Source organism: Schistocerca piceifrons, chromosome 1, assembly GCF_021461385.2.
Source record: "Schistocerca piceifrons isolate TAMUIC-IGC-003096 chromosome 1, iqSchPice1.1, whole genome shotgun sequence".
Classification (NCBI taxonomy): domain Eukaryota; kingdom Metazoa; phylum Arthropoda; class Insecta; order Orthoptera; family Acrididae; genus Schistocerca; species Schistocerca piceifrons.
Genome location: NC_060138.1, coordinates 833,294,174 through 833,317,051, shown reverse-complemented (window position 1 = coordinate 833,317,051; position 22,878 = coordinate 833,294,174). Strand labels below are relative to the sequence as shown.

Sequence of the window (22,878 nt, the reverse complement as noted above, 5' to 3'; positions counted from 1 at the left end):
TGTGACGATCCGGAACTGATCCTGTCGCTAGAAACTTGCTCTGGAAGCTAGAGACATCACTTTGTCTGATTGCGACATTGACTGCGATGTTCTTCTGTCTCATTCCCTGCTCCATTGAGTGACGGTACAGCGCCTCTCATCTTACACTATTTCTGTCTGAACCATTCTGAAACAACCCAACTCTCGTAATGACTGAGTTTTCTAAGACAGCCACAAATCGCACTTTGTATTTAATATTGACCTGTTTCGCTCTTCAAATGAACAAGAGCATCATCAGAATACACAGAATAGCGTTAGCTGACAGCATTAAAGATTGGCTTTAGAATTGCCTAACATCTCTAAGGAGTAATCTGGTAGTACTATAGTTCTTAAACTTATGTTTAAACTACGAGGTGCATTCAAGCTCTAACGCCTCCGATTTTTTTTCTCTGGACTGGAAAGAGATAGAAACATGCGCATTGTGTTGAAATAAGGCCGCGTTCATTTTCAATACGTCCCAGAGATGGCAGCACCATACTGCAGATGGAATTTTACCGCCAGCGGCGAGAATGAGAACTGTTTTAAATATTTAAAATGGCGACGTTTTCCTTACTTGAACAGCGTGTAATCATTCGTTTTCTGAATTTGCGTGGTGTGAAACCAATTGAAATTCATCGACAGTTGAAGGAGACATGTGGTGATGGAGTTATGGAGGTGTCGAAAGTGCGTTCGTGGGTGCGACAGTTTACTGAATTCAGAACATCGTGTGACAACAAACCGAAACAACCTCGGGCTCTCACAAGCTGGTCTGACGATATGATCGAGAAAGTGGAGAGAATTGTTTTGGGGGATCGCCGAATGACTGTTGAACAGATCGCCTCCAGAGTTGCATGACGACCTGAAAATGCGAAAAGTGTCATCCAGGTGGGCGCCACGAATGCTGACGGACGACCACATGGCTGCCCATGTGGCATATTGCCAAGCAATGTTGACGCGCAACGACAGCATGAATGGGACTTTCTTTTCGTCGGCTGTGACAATGGATGAGGCGTGGATGCCATTTTTCGATCCAGAAACAAAGCGCCAGTCAGCTGAATGGAAGCACACAGATTCACCGCCACAAAAAAATTTCGGGTAACCGCCAGTGCTATAAAATGATGGTGTCCATGTTCTGGGACAGCGAGGGCGTAATCCTTACCCATTGCGTTCCAAAGGGCACTACGGTAACAGGCGCATCTTACGAAAATGTTTTGAATAACAAATTCCTTTCTGCACTGCAACAAAACCGTCCGGGAAGGGCTGGGCGTGTGCTGTTTCACCAAGACAACGCACCCGCACATCGAGCTAACGTTACGCAACAGTTTCTTCGTGATAACAACTTTGAAGTGATTCCTCATGCTCCCTACTCACCTGACCTGGCTCCTAGTGACTTTTGTCTTTTTCCAACAATGAAAGACACTCTCCGTGGCCGCACATTCACCAGCCGTGCTGCTATTGCCTCAGCGATTTTCCAGTGGTCAAAACAGACTCCTAAAGAAGCCTTCACCGCTGCCATGGAATCATGGCGTCAGCGTTGTGAAAAATGTGTACGTCTGCAGGGCGATTGCGTCGAGAAGTAACGCCAGTTTCATCGATTTCGGGTGAGTAGTTAATTAGAAAAGAAATCGGAGGCCTTAGAACTTGAATGCACCTCGTACGTATAAAGTACAGTAGTAGATGATGAAATTGACACTGACAGCGCGAAACCGGTCAATAAAATATACAATTCGGCTGTCTTCGACAATTGGTATTAATATTTGCTCCCCCTGCAGGCAATACCTGCTCTTGGCAAATCTCGTAATGACACCCAGTATAATTACTGCAATATTTACAGGTAACACGACTACCATAGACTGCAGAAACTGCCCCCTCACTATAGGAGCGTGGTCTGTTTCCGCCAGAATTACATTACAAAAAATTAATATGTACATATCATAACATATTTCTGGATCAAAAAGTTGAACATTACAGTTTCGACACTATGCAAAATTTATATTGACCACTGTCTGTAATGAAAACAACATGTATGTCACAAAGATACGGAAAGCGCTGAAGACTACACTTCACATGGCCTAAGTTTATCACTTCGCCGGATTCAGTACACTACTCGTGAATGGCCGTCCACCGTGTCAAGTAGACTGAAGCTATACCTGTGGTGACTATGGTCTTATAAAGGAACAACTGAATAAAGAATGCTTGAAACGAAATTTCAACCACTAACTGAATGAATCACAGATGAAATACGAGACGGAAATCGGTAGATGTTGTGTACATGCCCGCACAAACAAATGATTACGATTTCAGAAAAGCTGGATGATTCGTTAAAGAGCAAGACCCCCACAGCTTGAGGACGTCAATAATGCATTGGTCCAACTGTGGTCCTTATAAAAGCAGTTATTTGGTTTGGCATTGATTGATAGGGTTGTTGGATGTCCACCTGAGCGATATCATGCCAAAATCGAACAATTGGCGAGTTTGATCGTCAAATACCCGAGTTGGTTGGAGAGCCCTGTCTGTACATACTGCCCCAAACGTCCCCCATTGGGAAGAGATACAGCGACCTTGCTGGCCACCTGTTCGCAAGCACGAAACAGGCAGTAGGAACTCTCGCCATGTGTGGACGGGCATTATCTTGCTGAAATGTAAGCCCAGATTGGCTTGCCATGAAGGGAAATAAAATGGTGCGCAGAATATCGTCGACCTACCGCTATGCTGTAAGGGTGTCGCAGAGGACAACCAAAAAGGTCTGCCTATGAAAAGAAATGGCATCCCGTCCATCACTCCTGGTTGCGGGCCTAACGGTTGGCGACAGTCAGGTTGGTATCCCAACATTGTCCTGGTCGTCTTCATAGGCGCTCAGTTCGAAGAAGGTCTCATAACTGAAGACAGTTCTACTCCAGTCAATGATACTGCAGGCTGAAGACTTGTCTGGAGACGCCCCAGACAGCGATGGAAGGCCAACCTGACTGTTGGCCGCCATTCGGTCAGAAAGCCAGGAATGATGGTCTGGGATACCATTTATTTTCGTAGCAGAACCCTTTTGGTTGTCATCCGCGCACCATTACAACACAGTGGTACGTCGACGATACTATACGCCCCGTTTTGTTGCCGTTCAGGGAAAGCCACCTTGGGCTTATATCTATAATGCTCGCCCGCATACGGCGAGAATTTCTACTGCCTGTCTTAGTGCTTGCCAACATGTGGCCAGCAAGGTTGCCAGATCTCCCCCCTCCCCCCCCCCCCCATTTGAGAACATTTGGTGCAGATTGGGCAGGGCCCTCCAAGTAGCTCGGGATTTTGATGATCCAACGCGCCAATTGAACAGATTTTGGCACGATATCCTTTAGGAGTACATCCAACAACTCTGTCAATTAATGCCAAGACGAATAACTGATTGCATATGGGCAAGAGGTGGACCAACGTGTTATTGACTTCCTCAATTTGTGAAGCTCTTTCTCTTGAATAAATCGTCCAATTTTTCTGAAATTATGAACTTTTTCTTTTGTCTGTACGTGTACATCACATCCAGCAACTTCCGTCCCATTCGGATAAATGTTTGGTTCTAAATTTAAGGTACCTATAAATACTTACCACCTTATGCTGAGTTTACGGTGACACCAAAACTGACTAACGCTCAAATAAAAGTTGTAAGAAACATTATAAAGCCACTGGTCGCACTTTCCATACATACCGTTCATTGCTGCAACGTTATCATGTCCCTAACACATTCTTAAAGAAAGAAAAAATTACTTCCCTTGCACTGACCAATTAGAGCTTAAAATGAATTACAATACACTTCACAAAGGCAAGAAAATATTTGTTCAAAATGCATGTCTGGCAAATAATTTTTAAATTGTTAGTAAATAAGAACTCTTAAAATGCGTAGTAATAACACATAGAAAAATGGGGAGAAACAAACTCACAAAGCGGGACACAAGTAACGTACATTAGGAGAATTTATGTAAGAATAGGAAACTATTCTAGAATGAAAGACGAGTCAGGTTTAGCCTCTAGTAAAATGCAGTTTAAACAAACGTAAAAGTACGCATACTTAGCTACAGTTCTTTGAGGGGAAATAAAAGATCATCTGAACTGGAACTAGGAAACAGTTAAAGAGCAATCGAGAGTTTTGGCGATACATCATATACACATGATAAAAAAGTATCCTGAATAATGACAATAATAATAATAATAATAATATCTGTTCAGAAATGACACCAAAAGATTGTGAAAAGGCACAAGAAAAATTTAATAAGAGAGAAAGAAAACTTAAACAGTACGAGTATGAAGAAAATAGAACAGAGACATATGTTGGGTAGATATACCCGTAATATTTGAGCTGTCAACACGACAGGTGACGCAGAAGCAGAAACCGTGCAAGATTTTGATGATTTCCTTAAACATTTACAGAGTGCAACAGACGAATCAGAATGATAGAAAATATAAAAATAAGTAAGAAATTATGACAGGAACAAAAAATGAGACGTATAGTCTTTAACTTCTGTAGTTCACATGACAAAAGAGAGATAGACATAAAACAGTTGCAGACGTATCAACACTCTTTCCATAATTTAGAATATTTCATTCAGCCAAACAAACATTCAGGCCTGAGAAACGGCTATAGTACATCTATGACTTTATTTTGCCTCTGTATGTCTTATCTTCTGAGATTCAGAAAAGAATATCCCTGACACATATAGTAACCTTTTCCCACACACTTTCAGTTATGTCTTCCACTACAGCCTACTCCATGACCTCTTCCTTTTCCTGCGTGTCCTAGTAATTCTACACATGCAACTCTCCATAATTTCCTGTGCAACCTTGAGAGTCTGAAATAGTTTTTGCACTTTAAAATCTATGTCCCGTCGGTTAAGTCCCTACTGGTAATACACACCGATACTAAACTTCCCGACTGAGAAACTTCGGAAGCAATGTGGTTTCCTTGTTGTCCCTCTTGTTTGGAAAGTTGTGTACGTTGAAGTGGATGTGTCTTTGGGTCACCCCACCAGAAATGGCTCTCCTCTGAAAGAATCAATTCTTCATGCGATTTGTGATTGTGTAATAAGAAAACTGAATGCGTTGACAACAAGAGAGCCGTTCTAGGCGTATTGTTAATGTAGTTAGTTACCGGCGGGTGCAGAGCTCGATTTAGGTTTAACTCATTTCGCACGACTATGACCCGTGCTTCTGCTGTTCCCGATCCCAAAGAGAGCTGACATAAGTCTCCGATGGAAATTAATAGTTTTTTCTTATTATTTTGTTCGTTTCGTTTGCTTGAATAATCCACTTGCTCGTCCAGAATGCATCATTTTTAACTAACACTTGCTCCCTATTAGTTTCTTTCGTTTATGATTTCTTCGTCAAATCTGCGATTCGTTTCCTTACGAAAAATTCATCCATAATGTTTTTCAAAATATTTTAACGGGTTTCTTTCACTTTTGAACGGAAAGACTGACAACGAAAATTTAATTTGTTAAGAAGCGAGTAACACAGTTATTTTTGTAAAACATTTTATATAACTTGTAAACAAGCTGGGAATATAAAGCGATGGAAGTCGTGCGAGAAGAAAATGCCAAGTTTTCAAATAACACATACGCAAAAACGAACACGATTCATTACCTTCCCAAGAGGGTTATTGTTTTGTTTCATTGTTTAGCCTGCTTTTACTTCTCTGGTACACAGCGTCAACAAATTAAACAAGAGGAAGCACGGAACTAGAGTAACTGCAGGAGGCGTGTGTCGTACACGTCAGGCAGCTTACCTGTGACTAGATTCAGAAAGAGTATGTCCTCCTTATCGGTTCCGCTGGCGTACAGGTCGTATCCGTGGTTCGTTCTCGACGGGTAGAAGGCGATGTCACTGACGTTCAACGTCGTCTTCACGTCGAACAGAAACTTGAGGCCGTCGTCTGAAAATGAGGTCGTATACTGATCGTACAGGGAACGTGATTTATGGTTAAACTTCCTCCACTAATTAGGAATCGTTGTGGATTGCTTTAGGTGACGGTAGTCGTTCCAGGTTTGTTAAATTATACTATAAGAGCTTTAAAGTCTTCTTTCGAAAACACTAACTATAATATTTCTTTTATAAGTAAATAACATTCAGATAATACATACTAGTTAAAGTTTAATTCCTATTTACACTAAACATAATGGTGTATTGCATATACGACTGTCATACAGATGCACAACATTGAGATTACTTGCAAATTATTTATAAAATCTAAAGTGCAGTGTGAGAAACCTCTAAAAAAAATTGCACGCTAGACAGAAACAACAGGGAAGACATTAGATAAATTTTTGGTGAAGCCGATATCACAACCTGTCCTAAGATACCCATTATTGTTCACTGCCCTAAAAAATTCTAATTGAAAATCATTTATAGCTATTTGCAAAAGGAAAATCTAAAATTTTCGGACAGTGATGTAGTGTTAAGCAAACGTATGTAGCGTATTTCAATTCGGTAGAACGCTTTCAGTTTGACGCCATGTCTGCAGATTCTGCGTAAATTATTTTTTTATTTTGTCATCTACTCATTTCACCTGAAGAAGTGGAATCAGTTCACATCCAGTTCATCCAATTCCAGGAAAATCTCATGTGATAACCAGGAATCGAATCATGAATTCTGTACGGGCCGACCATCAATACCATAGCTGTACATTCCTCAGGTGACCAGTTAAACACAATATCACACGTAAGACATCCGCTGAATAGCCAGCCACTAAGAACATCAAACAATTTTATTGAAGGAACCTCAGATTATAGTCTAATTTAATTTGAAAAAAAAAATACAGTGCTACTACTGGACATTTGTTCAAACTGACGTGGCTCCAAATGTGGAATTGATGTAACCATGAGGGTAGAAACATTATTTTTTGGTCCCACAAGACCCAAGCTTTTGCTTTTGATTTGTGGTTTCGAATACCTCTTATCAAACATTGATTTAGCATGACTTTCAACACACTTCAGAGGAAAATAAGGTAGCTGTACTATATCGATTGATGGAAATGTTTTCTTAGATTAGTGATGACTTGATCACTGACTTATATGATTTTATAGCTTCTCGAAGGGAGTGTTTATGATACATATATTCAATAACTGAAGAGTAATGGTTCAAATGGTTCTGAGCACTATGGGACAACTACTGAGGTCATCAGCTCCTAGAACTTAGAACTACTTAAACCTAACTAACCTAAGGACATCACACACATCCATGTCCGAGGCAGGATTAGAACCTGCGACCGTAGCGGTCGCGTGGTTCCAGACTGTAGTGCCTAGAACCGCTCGGCCACTCCGGCCGGCAACTGAAGAGTAATATTGCTCTCAAAAGCTGCCTTGACCCAGATGTCTGGTGATCCCATAATTGTAGCCAAGGGGAGAACGTCTTACAGTCAGCTGATGAAACGCGTTCTCTATGACGCATTTAGCAAAAAGACAAGATCAAATATAGAAAGTAGCAGTTTCTACTTTACACCACCCACTGAACTCTTTCATCATAGTCATCAGACTGCTACTAGCCACGAAATAATGGTGGTACACATGAATAATTGTTTCATAGTCGTGGTTATTACTACCATCATCATTGGCAGCATACATGCTAGTTCCAAAGCATGAGCCCACATTTTGCCTTCTCATCTCGTTTTCCTTTTTGCCTGTGATAAGTAGCTTAGAACCAGCAGTGACAAATACGTTTTCACCATTTGTTTCTTATGTTGGTGGGATCGTTATAACCATTCATGAGTTCCATTTTTATCTGTGATTAGTACCTTAGAACTAGCATTGATAAAAACGTTTTCGCCATTTGTTTATTAAGTTGGTGGGATCGTTATAACGATTCATGAGTTCCATTACATTTTCAGATCTTCTCTAGACATTTATTGAGAATCTCGTCTTGGGCAGTCCTTATCTCCTATAAGAAAATTTAAATCAGTTGTCTCAGTTCAGATATTTGTGTTTGGTTTTCCTGTCCTTGTAAAGTGGCGTACAATAGTAAAGATATCACTTAATATCGTTTTTGTGTAACTTCAATAAGATATCTAAATGATTTAGACGTCTTTGAAAAGTTTGCTTGGATTTAAAATGTTTACCCAAGCTGTCAAACAAAGTATTGAAAGCACATCGATTGCATTACTAGTTCGAGGCTAAAGAGATACAGATATATTTCGCAATGCAATATCGATAGCTCTTCTTCTTATAATTTCAGGTGTTTGTCTGCACTGCCGTAACTGAACAGCGGAATGTTTAATCATCACAGTTGCTAAAATTATTTATTTCTAAGCAGGAACGCGCAATCCGGTTTCAGGACCTGTGTCCCATCTTCAGGTGCATCTGTAAATTTATAAGTCAATAACACCAACCCACATTGTTAAGATAAGAAACCCACATTGTTCACATAAGAAAAACTGAACAGAACCAACATAAATTCTTAGAAAAAATCCCTATACGTGCATTAAAAAGAGAGGCCATAAAGGATGCTTAATTGAGGTTAAAATAGATTAAAATACGTTAAAATAGTATGTCCGTGGTACATGGGATGAAACAGGATATCCTGTTCAATTCTATGGATGCCAGATAGCCTCTTGTAGAGGAGGACTTACATGAAAGGACAAAGATACCCAATTAAAACAGCGAAGCCATTGTTAAATGGAATCAGTTATAAAGTATTAACTGTCCGATATCTCAAATATCCATCACAAAACTGAAAACAGACTGGGCTTAACGGTGTATCACAGATGGATCCGCATGGAGGTAGGTAGGATGTCTTTCGAAGAATGAAAGTCAAAGAAAGGGAATCATATAATTTATACCTGCAGACGTAACCCCTGGAGTAAAATTTGCGACTCACTATTGCTACATACACACTCATCGGAGCCGCTCCCAGCAGAAACCAATACTGAAGTATCGGTGTGAGCGGCCGTGTATCCGAAAACGTAAGGCCGTTGGCACACGGGACGAGTTAGGTAACGCTGACGTGCGCGCTACAAGTTTTGTGACGCCACTTCGCGCTATGTCATGTTGAGAAGCCATTCCGTCAAGTGAAACAAAAAATGAGTTCTTCGATATTTCGGCAATGTGTCATGTAAAGTAGAACCAATAGGAAGTAAGAACATTCCGATACGCCACAAGCAGAAAGTGAGGTGCCGTGTTGTATTTTTCGCGTTCAGTAGAAGCATATTCACAGGGTTTTATGTTGTATTTTATACCATGAAAATATAAACTGTTTCTAAGCACGAGAACATTGAACGTCTCGAGAATAAATCGTGAATCGTTATAGATATGTTTTGTTGCAAATGCAAGGATATGCCATTGTAAGGCAATGGACCATTGAAGATTAATGAAAAACCTGTCGATCCTTTCAGAATTTCTTGTAATTAAAAGCCAATTAACAACATTTCGACAATTGAAGCCTTTAGGAGGCTGTAACAGAAAATGTAAGAAGTATAACAGAGGAGTTTCAGCAGAGTGTAGTTGGGAGAGGCTCCACGTTATGGAAGTAAAAAAAAAAAAAAAAAAAAAAAAAAAAAAAAAAAAAAAAAAAGTGAAAGAGGGTTTGCGCCCTGCTTATGCAAATGTTTTCCCACCTTCTCATTTTATTAAAGATTGTCAGACTTCCCTATGAAATTCTTCCCTATGAAATTAGTAGGTATGATTTCTATAATGTTTGGTGTTATGTTGATATAAATGCACTCTTTGTCAGAAGTGAGTTTGTTCATTTTGGGGAAGTTTTGTGAGATGATGTCCATGTACCTTTTCTTTTTGTGTAATTACATGTTCACAGATACTGATGTTTCTATTTGCGCACCACATAGAGAACATTATTAGCTTATGATAGAGGGAGGAAATTTGGGTTTTAATAGAGATAAACGTAGGAATTTTGTTCACGTCCATTTTCGTGAACAAATTTCATGATTTGCTAGCCAAATAAAGCCTGCAACTGCCGTTGGAGAGCGCTGAGAGCGCAAAATCACGTCAGCCAGCTCGTGCCCTGTGACGACGGCGCTCTGTCTCGCGACGCTGGCTGTCCTGTCTGCGTGCATGTCAACATTGCCTGCCTCATTCCATGTGCCAACAGCTTAAGTCAGTGGACTACTCACACAATCTGAGGGTGAAAATTTGAATTAATGTTACTGCTAACCCCACGTCTAATAAACCACAAACTAGAATCCGTTGCAGTGAAAGATAACTGCTCACACGTATCAGTGAGACTCTAATTACAGATTACCAAGTTTGTGCTAGGATTAACTGCAAACCAACTAATAGGATCAAACCAAAATAAATAGACGTAGTTCCTGTACTGCGACTCAAGAGTTCGTGTAGCTCTCTTAGGGAGCATATTCCCAAACTGTCAGCATTATTTAGTGATGCAAAGTGGTGGAACAACTCAGCAAGAAGAAATCTATAAAACACTCTTAGTCCACCAGAAATTATAGCAAAAGCAGCTACTCATGCGTTAGAGCAATACTGATCATATTAATAAGAGCCATTACAATAAAAATCATAATGAAAAATTTTTAAGTAACACTGCTCATAGTAGTACTGACCATATGAAAAAAATCTGAAATAAAACGAAAAAATCATTGATAACAACCACATGCCTGAGGTACACAGTGTGGTATAACCGTCTTTTTTGGATGTTTCAGTGTTTGAAACATCGCCTACCTACCTACAAGTGGTTCCATCTGTGGTACGCGCGCAAGCCCAGAGTGTTGTAAGTTTTGTAATGAGGATTTGGGATGTCGAACTTTTAATACTTCGTATTTGATTCCATTTAAGGGTGGTTTCGCTCTTTCATTTGGGGACCTTTGTCCTTTTATCTAGGTCCTCCTATGCGAGAAGCTTTCTCGCAGGCTTAGGATTGAAGAGGATAATATTTTTCATGCCACGTACCAGGTATGCACGATTTTACCATATTTTAACCTATTCAAACTCAGTTAATGTATGTGCAGGGGTTCTTTCTAAGAATTTATGTTGGTTCTGTTTAACGTTTCTCATTTTAGCAATGTGGATAGGTGTTATTACTGATTTTTAATTTTGCAGAAGCGCCTGATGATGGAACGCAGGTCCTGAAACTGATTTGTGCTTTCCTTTTTAGAAATAAATAATTTTCGTAGCTGCAGAGGATTTTATCGGTGGTGATGGATATCAAATGTTGTCAAGAGAAACATTTGGAATGCTGAATGTTTTACTTCTGGGTGTTCTGCAGAGTTGTTTCCGTTCTCTACACAATATTTCCACGACCGACCTATTCGTCTTGTTTAGGCGTTGTGACTTTCACAACTATGTGTACTCGTTCCATGTGCTCAAATGACACTGTTGTTCTAAAAACTTCCAAGTTTCCTCGGCACGCAGCTAACTGAGCTGGTGAAATGATTAATAGTGTACTTCCACAGTATCAAGCAATCACAGCGAGAAAACCTAAGAGATCACAGGTGGAATGCTGCTTAAGGTCTTCATATTTTTTGCATAGCTTTAGAGCAGTGCAGATTAGCACACTGAATGATGAATGTCAGTATGTCTCATTAGGTGCTTGATTGTCCTATTCCTAGATTATGTATGTGGTTAGGTACTATGGGACCAAACTGCTGAGGTCATCGGTCCCTAGGATTACACACTACTTAATCTAACTCAAACTAACTGTAAGGACAACACAGGCACCCATGCCTCAGACCGTGTGGCTATTCCTTGATTAACTTATACTAATAAAAGACGAACAAATCGGGTGACAGGCGACGTTCTTTTGTAACATCGTGGCTGAGTGATAATAATTTTCGTTAAACTATGGAAGACGACAGGAAAGAGGAAAAACTGATAGATGTAATGAAAATGATTTGTAGGAGCTCCAGTATTCCAGAGGCAGAACAGTGAGCGTGCTGGTGGCTTACAGGGCCAGAGAGTGCTTACCCTGCACGCGCTGCACCACGAGCGTGACGCCGTCGCGGCCTCGGTCCAGCGTGACGACGGCGCGGCTGTCGGGCGACACGTAGGGCCGGCCCGAGACCTGAGCCCTGTGGGACACCACGGCGTCCGTCAGGTAGTCCAGCAGCAGCTGCCCCGCCGGCTGCTCGCACTCCACGATGACCAGCCCGTCTGCGCAGCACACGACATGTGGTTACCACAAATGGCGGCACATGGCTACCTATGTACACGCCAAGTTTTACAGAAGCACGAAGTTAAGCGCGATCGTCAACGTGACATGTTTTAGACCGTTTCCGCAGCTAAACTGTGTGTCGAAATTTGACAGGAAACCCAAATAGATTCTGGTCGTAAGCAAAACACGCCAGTGGCAGGACGCAATAAATACCTCCACTGCGCGATAACAGTGGTCATACTGCTGATGACAATGCCACTAAAGGAGAGTTACTAAACATAGCGTTCTGAAATTCCGAACGAGATTCATTAGATGTTCAAGAATTCGAATCAAGAACAACAACCGCTATGAGTAACTTACAAGGATATGTCCTTGGTGTAGCCAAGTAGCTTAAATCACTCAATAAGGCCAGGCCTTCTGTTCCTGATTGTATACCAGTTATGTTCGTTTCAGTGTACGATGATGCAATAGCTTCATATTTAGCAAACATATATAACCGCTCAACTGCCGAAAAATCTGTACCTAATGACTGGAAAGTTTCACAGGTCACACCAACACCCAAAAAAAGGCAACAGGAATAGTCCGCTGAATTCTACATATATATCTACATTTATATTCCACAAGCCTACCACAGGTGTGTGGTGGAGGGCACTTTACATGCCATTGTCATTACCTCTCTTTCCTGTTCCAGTCGCGTAGCCTCCTTAGCTCAGGGGCAGAGCACTGGTCTTGTAAACCAGGCGTCGTGAGTTCGATTCTCACAGGGGGCAGCACAATTCTAAATGCCGGCCGGAGTGGCCGAGCGGTTAAAGGCGCTACAGTCTGGAACCGCACGACCGCTACGGTCGCAGGTTCGAATCCTGCCTCGGGCATGGATGTGTGTGATGTCCATAGGTTAGTTAGGTTTAAGTAGTTCTAAGTCCTAGGGGACTTATGACCACAGCAGTTGAGTCCCATAGTGCTCAGAGCCATTTGAACCAGTCGCGTATGGTTCGCGGGAAGAACGACTGCCGGAAAGCCTCCGTGCGCGCTTGAATCTCTCTAATTTTACATTCGTGATCTCCTCGGGAGGTATAAGTGGGGGGAAGCAATATATTCGATACCTCATCTAGAAACGCACCCTCTCGAAACCTGGCGAGCAAGCTACACCGCGATGCAGAGCGCCTCTCTTGCAGAGTCTGCCACTTGAGTTTGCTAATCATCTCCGTAACGCTATCACGCTTACCAAATAACCCTGTGAGAAAACGCGCCGCCCTTCTTTGGATCTTCTCTATCTCCTCTGTCAACCCGACCTGGTACGGATCCCACACTGATGAGCAATACTCAAGTATAGGTCGAACGAGTGTTTTGTAAGCCACCTCCTTTGTTGATGGACTACATTTTCTAAGGACTCTCCCAATGAATCCCAACCTGGCACCCGCCTTACCAACAATTAATTTTAATGATCATTCCACTTCAAATCGTTCCGTGCGCATACTCCCAGATATTTTACAGAAGTAACTGCTACCATTGTTTGTTCCGCTATCATATAATCATACAATACATTACATTTGTCTATGTTAAGGGTCAGTTATCACTCCCTGCGCCAAGTGCCTATTAGCTGCAGATCTTCCAACTACGGAACTATAACGCTAACGTCGATTTGCAGTAGGACTCTGAAACAGAAACTATACTCGGCCGTTATGAATTACCTATAAGAAAAGCATTTATTGACAAGTGGACAACTCATATTCGGAAAATATCGTCCTTGTGAAACACAACTAGCTCTTTATTCTCACGAAGTAACGAGTTCTATCGACAGGGGATGTCAAATTAATTCTACATTTCTGGATCTCCAGAAGGCTTTTGGCACCGTTCTTCACAAGCAACTTATAAATAAATTGCGTGTCTGTGGAGTATCGTGTCAATTGTGCGAGTGGATTCCTGACTTACTGTCAGAAATGTCACAGTTCGCAGTAACTGAAGGAAAATCATGAAGTAAAATGGAAGTAATATTTGGCGTTCCCCAAGAAAGTCTTATTGCTCCTCTGCTGTTCATGATCTACATAAACGTATTATGAGACAATCTGAACAGCCCTCTGATTGTTTGCAGCTGATGCTGTCATTTACCGTCTTACAAAGTCATCAGATGACCAGAACAAATAGCAAAATGACTTATACAAAATATATGTATGGTGCGAAAAATGGACTTGACAGTAACCAAAAGCAAGAACTCATCCACATGAGTAATAAAATAAATGCACTAGATTTCGGTTGCACGATAAATCACACATATCTAAAGGCTCTGATTTCAACTAAATACCTATGGATTACAATTACAAATAACTTTAACTGAGGCGATCACATACATAATGTTTTGGGGAAAGCAAACCAGTAAATAATGGCAGTACACTTGGAAAACGCGACAGTTCGGCTATAGAGACTCCCAACGCTATGTTTGTCCGGCCTTTCCTGGAGCATTGGAACTTGGTATGGGACCCACATCAGAGAGGGTGGACGGAAAACATCAAAAAAGTCCAAGGAAGGACGGCTCGTTTTGTATTATAGCGAAATAGAGGAGACGGTGCCACGGATATGATATGTGAGGTGGCAGTCTTTAAAACTTAGCCATTTTCCGTTGCGACAGGAACTTCTCATGAGATTTCAATCACAAACTTTCTCCTCAGAGTCTGAGAATTTTTTGTTGCCGTCCCACTACATGTTGTTGTTGTTGTTGTTGTGTGGTCTTCAGTCCTGAGACTGGTTTGATGCAGCTCTCCATGCTACTCTATCCTGTGCAAGCTGCTTCATCTCCCAGTACCTACTGCAACCTACATCCTTCTCAATCTGCTTAGTGTATTCATCTCTTGGTCTCCCTCTACGATTTTTACCCTCCACCCTGCCATCCAGTACTAAATTGGTGATCCCTTGATGCCTCAGAACATGTCCTACCAACCGATCCCTTCTTCTAGTCAACTTGTGCCACAAACTCCTCCCCAATTCTATTCAATACCTCCTCATTAGTTATGTGATCTACCCATCTAATTTTCAGCATTCTTCTGTAGCACCACATTTCGAAACCTTCTATTCTCTTCTTGTCTAAACTATTTATCGTCCATGTTTCACTTCCATGCATGGCTACACTCCATACAAATACTTTCAGAAACGACTTCCTAACACTTAAATCAATACTCGATGTTAACAAATTCCTCTTCGTCAGAAACGCTTTCCTTGCCATTGACAGTCTACATTTTATATACTCTGTACTTCGACCATCATCAGTTATTTTGCTCCACAAATAGCAAAACTCCTTCACTACTTTAAGTGTCTCATTTCCTAATCTAATTCCCTCAGCTTCACCCGCCTTAATTCGACTGTTTTCCATTATCCTCGTTTTGCTTTTGTTGATGTTCATCTTATACCCTCCTTTCAAGACACTGTCCATTCCGTTCAACTGCTCTTCCAAGTCCTTTGCTGCCTCTGATAGAATTACAATGTCATCGGCGTACCTCAAAGTTTTTATTTCTTCTCCATGGATTTTAACACCTACACTGAACTTTGTTTTGTTTACTTTACTGCTTGCTTAATATACAGATTGAATAGCATCGGGCAGAGGCTACAACCCTGTCTCACTCTCTTCCCAACCACTGCTTCCCTCTCATGCCCCTCGACTCTTAGAACTGCCATTTTCTTTCTGTACAAATTGTAAATAGCCTTCCGCTCCCTGTATTTTACCCCTGCCACCTTCAGAATTTGAAAGAGAGTATTCCAGTCAACATTGTCAAAAGCTTTCTCTAAGTCTACAAATGCTAGAAAGGTAGGTTTGCCTTTCCTTAATCTTTCTACTAACATAAGTCGTAGGGTCAATATTGCTTCACGTGTTCCAACATTTCTACGGAATCCAAACTGATCTTCCCCGAGGTCGGCTTCTACCAGTTTTTCCATTCGTCTGTAATAAATTATCAGAGGATCATTCACACACTAAAACACTTTCATTATCAGCTTTCCCACAGAAATTTGTATTCTAAACATTCTTACTTCATGTGAAGGTACGCAACTGTGCCGCTTACTCTGCGATTCGTTGTAATTCACCGACGTCTTCATCAAAGGTTTTTATTCCACCGATCAAGTCGTCTCCTTCCTCTTAAAAACGCGTCAAATATGACTTGAAAATCTGTCCCCGTTTGCGCTTGTCTGTCATTTGATGTGGTATACAGTGAGCACGGGCACTGCAACGATTTACAGCATTGTGGACCACTGCAAACGCTGAACCTCGGGTAGTGTTCAACTTGCACAAGACCATCAGTTTTGGGACGAAGATCTCCACGAATCATTCACTGTTTTCTCAATGGTACTGCTAGCTTTCGAAGTGGATGGCCCACCTGAACGTTCGCCGTCAAAGACAGATACTCGTCCACTTTTCAAACAATTTTTGCATTAGAAAATTTTTCGTTCAATAAGGACATGCAGCTACATTTGCGAATATTAAACGCAGAATTAGACCCTTAACAACGTTCTATAGAATCACTACGAAAGAGCTACTGAGTGGAACAGCACTGCTAGCGCACAAGTACAACATTGACCTTACGGTCTGTAGACGTTGAGCCAGCTCTGTCACCTTATGAACTAGAAAAAACTGCCATTGCTTACTGATTTTCCCTCGTAATTAAAGGTATTTTAACACTTCAGCTCTAGCCCTTCTGCATGTTGTCCGCCTGATTTACATGGATACCGGAACACCTTCTCGATCAAGAGTGCATTTCGTACGATACACCGTCCCTGTAGGAGTGAAACTAAACACACCGGATGACGATGAGGGGAACCTGCAGTAAATCAATGCGAGCGCTAATGGAAACGATGTGTTGTGACGGCAGGACGTCACAGGTGGACAGGGCGCAACGTGCGGGATGCGGCGAGGGCGGTGATCATGCATTAGGAAAGTAAATAACGCCCGACAGAAATGATTTACGGCTGGTCCAGTCGCGATAATCGAAAAATGATGTTTGTGGCAATGAAACGGCAACGAGCTTTGAAAATACCAGCTGAGTGGGTGGAATCGCAGAAATTCTGCGAGGATAGGGACAGCTCGACGTTGGCGTAAATCTTTCAGTAAAGTCACAATACCACGGAAGCTTGCTTTAACTGGACTGTGAATCAATTATCTGTTTCTGGTTTCCTATGTACGAGACAATTCCTCAGAGTAACAATACTGAAGCGGGGTTAAGCTACTGCAAGAAAAAAGAATTTGCATCATATGAAAACACTACCGTCGACGTCGTTGCGGTAGGGTAGTTAAAATGACAAGTTCAATCACGGAATTCTCGATACATACTAACAAGTGTTGAATTCTATGGCAAGCTAGAGAAATCTGGAAACAAAAGGAAAGGCAGGGTGATCAGGGTTTAGCGTACCATCGACGAGTGTGTCATTAGAGACGAAGAGCTGGCTCAGATAGGGGAAGTAAAGCGGCAGCATCCTACAGGGTGGACACGACTTAAACCTCTCTGGAAGCGAATCTGCAGCCTAGATGGAACTTTTCTTATTATTTAAAGACTATAACCTGCTTCTAGACTCCTGACTAAGTTTGTCTGTTCGCCAAGTCTACTGAAATCTACCTGATAGGAAGAAAGGCTTTCTTACTTAGGGGTCACAGCCTAGATGTCATCCAGATCACTTACTTGTCGACGCATGGCGGGGAGCTGAGCTACTTACCAACTATTTGAAAATTCATTTGCCCTACTGCAGACAATCATTCAGGCTATATCTGCGATTTTGCGTAACTCGGTGTTGGACTATTTCATAGCTCTATTCTCGACCTCCTCGTCCAGTGATTATCTTACAACTACCTAAAGAATCATCGCATGAGACACTGCAATTAGTACACTAAAACATCAATTTATGGGCGATCCCTTGCAGATCCATTGTCTACGACACATAAGACCGTTTTGCTTAGCTTGTTGTATGAGTAAACTGCAATCTCACAGTCACGATATCTGTCGATCGCAGAAATGCTCTCTCAGCAAATTACACAATCAGTTACATTCCAATACTTCGAGAACCGGGGGCTGAGACAGTTTGTGCACAACCTTGCACAAACTACTCCGTGATATGATATGTTTATTACCTTGTAATACAGCACAAATCTACGCATGTAGTTCCCTCCGTCTCTACAGCTTCGTCAGCGAATGGTTGAAGTGGGGGCAAAGACTACCCGGCAGATGATCTTCCTGCCGGCGGCATGCTCCCGTTTCATGGTTCATATGGCTCTGAGTACAATGGGACTTAACATCTGAGGTCATCAGTCCCCTAGAACTTAGAACTACTTAAACCTAACTAACCTAAGGACATCACTCACATCCATGCCCGAGGCAGGATTCAAACCGGCGACCGTAGCGGTCGCGCGGTTCCAGACTGAAGCGCCTAGAACCGCTCGACCACACCGGCCGGCCTCCCGTTTCATATCACCTCGAATCCTGCTTGGGCAGCTGCTGCACCTGCTCTTGCTATTGTAGTTGTTGCAGACACATCTGTTCCTTTGCTGTCATTGCCGCCGCGTCTGTTCATGGTGTTGTTCCTGCAGCGTTATTTGATGGAGGCAAAGCTACGGACGTTTTTGATTGATCATTACTTGCTTATTCGCACGCGAGAGTATGCCTTGGCGCCTTTTAACGACGCATTATCCTGATGTGGGACTGCCACACATCGGTTTTGAGGAAACAGCGAGTGGCTGAAAGGCCCAAGTACTCAACAGCAAAAATTACACATAAATCCGAAAGGACAAAATAAAAGAAAAACATGAATGTAAATAATCCTTAACAGTATACAAAACAAAGCTACAGAAGCAAACCGAGAGGAAAGACAAGAGCAAGTGAGTAGCGGTGCGAAAGTAGTGAAAGTAGTGTCGGTGATCGGAAAGCTTCGAAAACATCAGCACACACTTTCGTCCTAGCTTACGCCGCCAGAACGCCTATCCAGCAGACACGAAGTCCCCGCCTCTCGCCGATACTAATGTCTGAGTCCGGCAAGGGCACAAAACTTTTCGTATAAAATTGTTTACAGTTTCTATGCATTGAAAGTGTTGCGAGAATTACAACCATAGCGTTCAAACATTTCTTACTCATCCTATTTCAGTATTGTATTGATAATGAAAAAAAAAAGCTAGATAATCTCAAAATGCTGGCGGAGACAAAGTGAACAGTGTTAAACCCTCTTGGGAGCATTCGCAAATCGCACGAGAACGTTAGGATAACAAATGCTCTTTGAGAAACACAGCAGTTCGTTTGTTTCAAATCATCACGTTTTCCACTGTTGTATGTGTGGGTAAGTACTAAGAAACTAGAATGACATGGAACCATTCTCAGTTTAGATAGACTTCAGAAACAAACTCAATATATCGCTTTCATTGAATTAAGCTGAATGTTGCTCTTACTCCGTACTATACTATTTTTATCTACTCTTTATATTAAGTCTCTTATTTTTAATTAAAACCTTTCAGTCGATTACAATTCACAATACGCAGTTTACTCCACAAATACAACAAACAACAATTTTCCATATGTGGGAAACTCACGACCACTAACACAACCGTGTACGAAGACTCAGACCTACTTACACACACAAACAAACCTGAAGATGCTACACACATTCAATAAAACTCCAGCCAGTGAGGAGAACTACAAAAATGAGCTACAGAATGTCAAACAAGCACCTGTAGAGACAAATATGATAGACAAAATGAACCACAACAAAAATGAAAAAGATGTCCAACACACAGCTCGACAACAACTTACAAACAAAAGCGCACAGTACTTAAATACACAGAACACAAACCGAGACAACAGGTCTGAATAAGGATCAACCATAACAACAAACAAATGGCAGACACTCGCCCACAACAACAAAGCATCTTGCATGGTTGGAAACGAGAAAGCAACAAGAACTGAAAACAGAACAATCTGAAATCTGTTAGCTCACATCTCAAGAGTGCAACTCAATTTACATTTGGAAAGACGGGTAGAAAGTTTAGCGTTAGAAGCAGTGAACATAGAAGGGTGCTTCAGAGTCACAGCAATCATTCTCCGTTTGCAGAGTCGATATGGATACCAGCTACAGACCAACAGATATAAACACCAATGTGATATTCTTGAATGGAACAAAAGCCCTCCACATAAACTTATAATATAAGAAAATTACCATGTACAAGAAATCATAGTAGAATGAAAACAGATAATGAATCTCTGCAATGGTACCCTGTTCTCTGCTCTAAAAGAACGATCAAAGACTCAAGCACGTGACACACAAACACACACACACACACACACACACACACACACACACACACACAAACAGGCAGACACACTAACGCCTGCTGTGATTACAATATACGAAATTACTGGTAAAAGACATAAAGCAAGACAACAGAGGTGATTATCGGATAAACAGTGACACAGTGCATGTTAGAAAGCACAGTTTACATACCACAAAGAAGCATAAAAGAGCATAAGTACATTCAGTTTATATACACAGCCCCATCCCAACTCACCGATATACAAACCCACTCACAATCAATAAATCTCGTATTTTCAACACAGCGGAAGCATTTCTCCAAACGTGCACATTTTTTGTCAAAAATTCGACTCCGAGTAGCGAACTGGAGGAAAATAAGATTGTAACAATGTGGTTTCGCGTATGTCAGTAGCCAGAAATGAAACATGATTAGAGTAGCAAATTGACTGTATCGTTATCACGTCTTCAGCAAGTGATTTTAGAGAAATATGGAATTTGAAGCCAGCGCTCAGCACTCCGCCTTCAGGCCACAAGTGGGCCATTGGTACCATCCGACCGCCGTGTCATCCTCAGCTGAAAATGCAGATAGGAGGGGCATGTGGTCAGCATACCGCTCTCCTGGTCTTTATGAAGGTTTTCTGTGGCCGGAGCCGCCACTATTCGGTCGAGTAGCTCCTCAATTGGCATCACGAGGCTGAGTGCTCCCCGAAAAATGGCAACAGCGCATGGCGGCCCGGATGGTCACCCATGCAAGTGCCGGCCACACCCGACAGCTCTTAATTTCGGTGATCTGACGGGGACCGGTGTATTCACTGCGGTAAGACCAATGCCTAATTTGAAGCTAGGGATCTGAACATTTCTTCTCCCTAACGTGAGTCTATAAATTAACATTTTTATCCCTAATATCAACATGAAATACCGTCCAGAAATATTTTTGTATGACATGTGCCATGATCAGTCAGTGACAGATGTACAGTAGACAGCTCAGAGGAATGTCTGCGCGGGGTGAGACAAGGTGTGGGAAAGGAATTCTTTCTTTTGCATTCCTACAGTCGAGTCGGTGTAAGATGAACCCTGATTGGCGGCGCTGTTGCCACTTTCAGCTGCAAAACGCAACCGGCAGCAGGCGAAAACAATAGCCGTCTATAAAGCTCCGGCGACACTGAAGCGTTGCGATAGAGACGTTTACAGAATCCAGTTCCGTCACTGCAACTGTCTGGGATCTCCATACATCGACTCGACTGTGGCAGTCTTCACTGTCAGCCTTGTTGTGTTTCGTTGATTCTCTTGTATGGTTCTGAGAGTACCCATCTGTTGGTATCTGACTGAGATTACTGCATTACTCAAGGCGCCAATTGCGGCTGTTTGGCTTTCTGAAATGACTGAATGGAATTCGCTCATCAGGTTTCTATAACTCAACGATTCCTCTGAATGAGTCAACCCTCAGAAATCGATGTGCGCTGGATCAAATGGCACCAAATCCTGGTAAAAAGTGCTGATATTCTTAACGAATTTCAATGTTCATGCTGTAATGGAAAAAAACGCGGAAATTCGATGAGCCTGGAAGAAAACAAAGGAGCAATTGTGCCAGGGTTTTCCCACGAACGGATAGTTTACCTTCACAGTGACTGCTGTGGTGAGGATGACCTCATTGTCCTGCGTTAAAAACAGAGGCTCATCCGCTGTCGAGACGGCTGCACAACTGTTCCTCTGCTGTGCTAGCCTGACTTCTGGTAGCATTGGAAGTCACGAGTGGTTCCTTCGGCGTATTTCATGCTTTTCTTTACAACCATTCCCTGCAATGATCGACGGTCGCCCCCCGACACCAGATGGGGTCTGCCTGATCTTGTTTTAGCTATGGTTATTCCTTCGCGTTTCTTCTTCACAATTATTTCACGACCGTCGACCGGGGCAGTTTTAGAAGAGTTGAAAAGTACCTTGTGGGTTTGTTACTCATCTGACATCCAATGAATAACACACGTTCGATGGCACTAATCTCTCCTGAGTAACCCGTTCTGCTTTTTGCTGCTCCCTCTACTGATAGCACAGCACTCCCCGCGGGTCCCCTTCTCTTGACACGTATTGCAAGTAGGCTGTTTAGGTTTTTATGTTGGTAACGCCACGATGCGCTCTGTATGAAGATCACTGGCTGTGCTGTGTGAAAGCCGTGGTTGGTTTGCATTATTGGAGTATTTGCTATTGTAGTGTTGGGCAGTTGGCTGTTAACAGCGCGTAGCATTGCGCAGTTGGAGGTGAACCGCCAGCAGTGGTGGATGTGGGGAGAGAGATGGCGGAGTTTTGAGAGCGGATGATCTGGACGTCTGTCCGTCAGAGACAGTAAATTTCTAAGACTGGATGCCATGAACTGCTATATATATTATGACTTTTGAACACTGTTAAGGTAAATACATTGTCTGTTCTCTATCAAAATCTTTCATTTGCTAACTATGCCTATCAGTAGTTAGTGCCTTAAGTAGTTTGAATCTTTTATTTAGCTGGCAGTAGTGG

General features: G+C 42.1%; 1 protein-coding gene and 1 non-coding gene across 2 annotated transcripts in view; one reads left to right on the top strand and one right to left on the bottom strand.

Annotated features, from left to right (window-relative positions):
- Positions 1–22,878, bottom strand: part of LOC124775451 (follistatin-related protein 5-like) — a 138,885-nt gene that overhangs the window by 2,858 nt on the left and 113,149 nt on the right. Inside the window, exons 12-13 of the mRNA XM_047250286.1 lie at positions 11,919–12,104; positions 5,780–5,926 (exon numbers count right to left, since the gene is read on the bottom strand). Of these exons, the coding sequence (XP_047106242.1) occupies positions 5,780–5,926; positions 11,919–12,104 (333 nt within the window). The remainder of the gene's footprint in view (positions 1–5,779; positions 5,927–11,918; positions 12,105–22,878) is intronic.
- Trnat-ugu lies at positions 12,804–12,875 on the top strand. Its single transcript has one exon. It is a non-coding gene; the product is annotated as a tRNA-Thr (tRNA).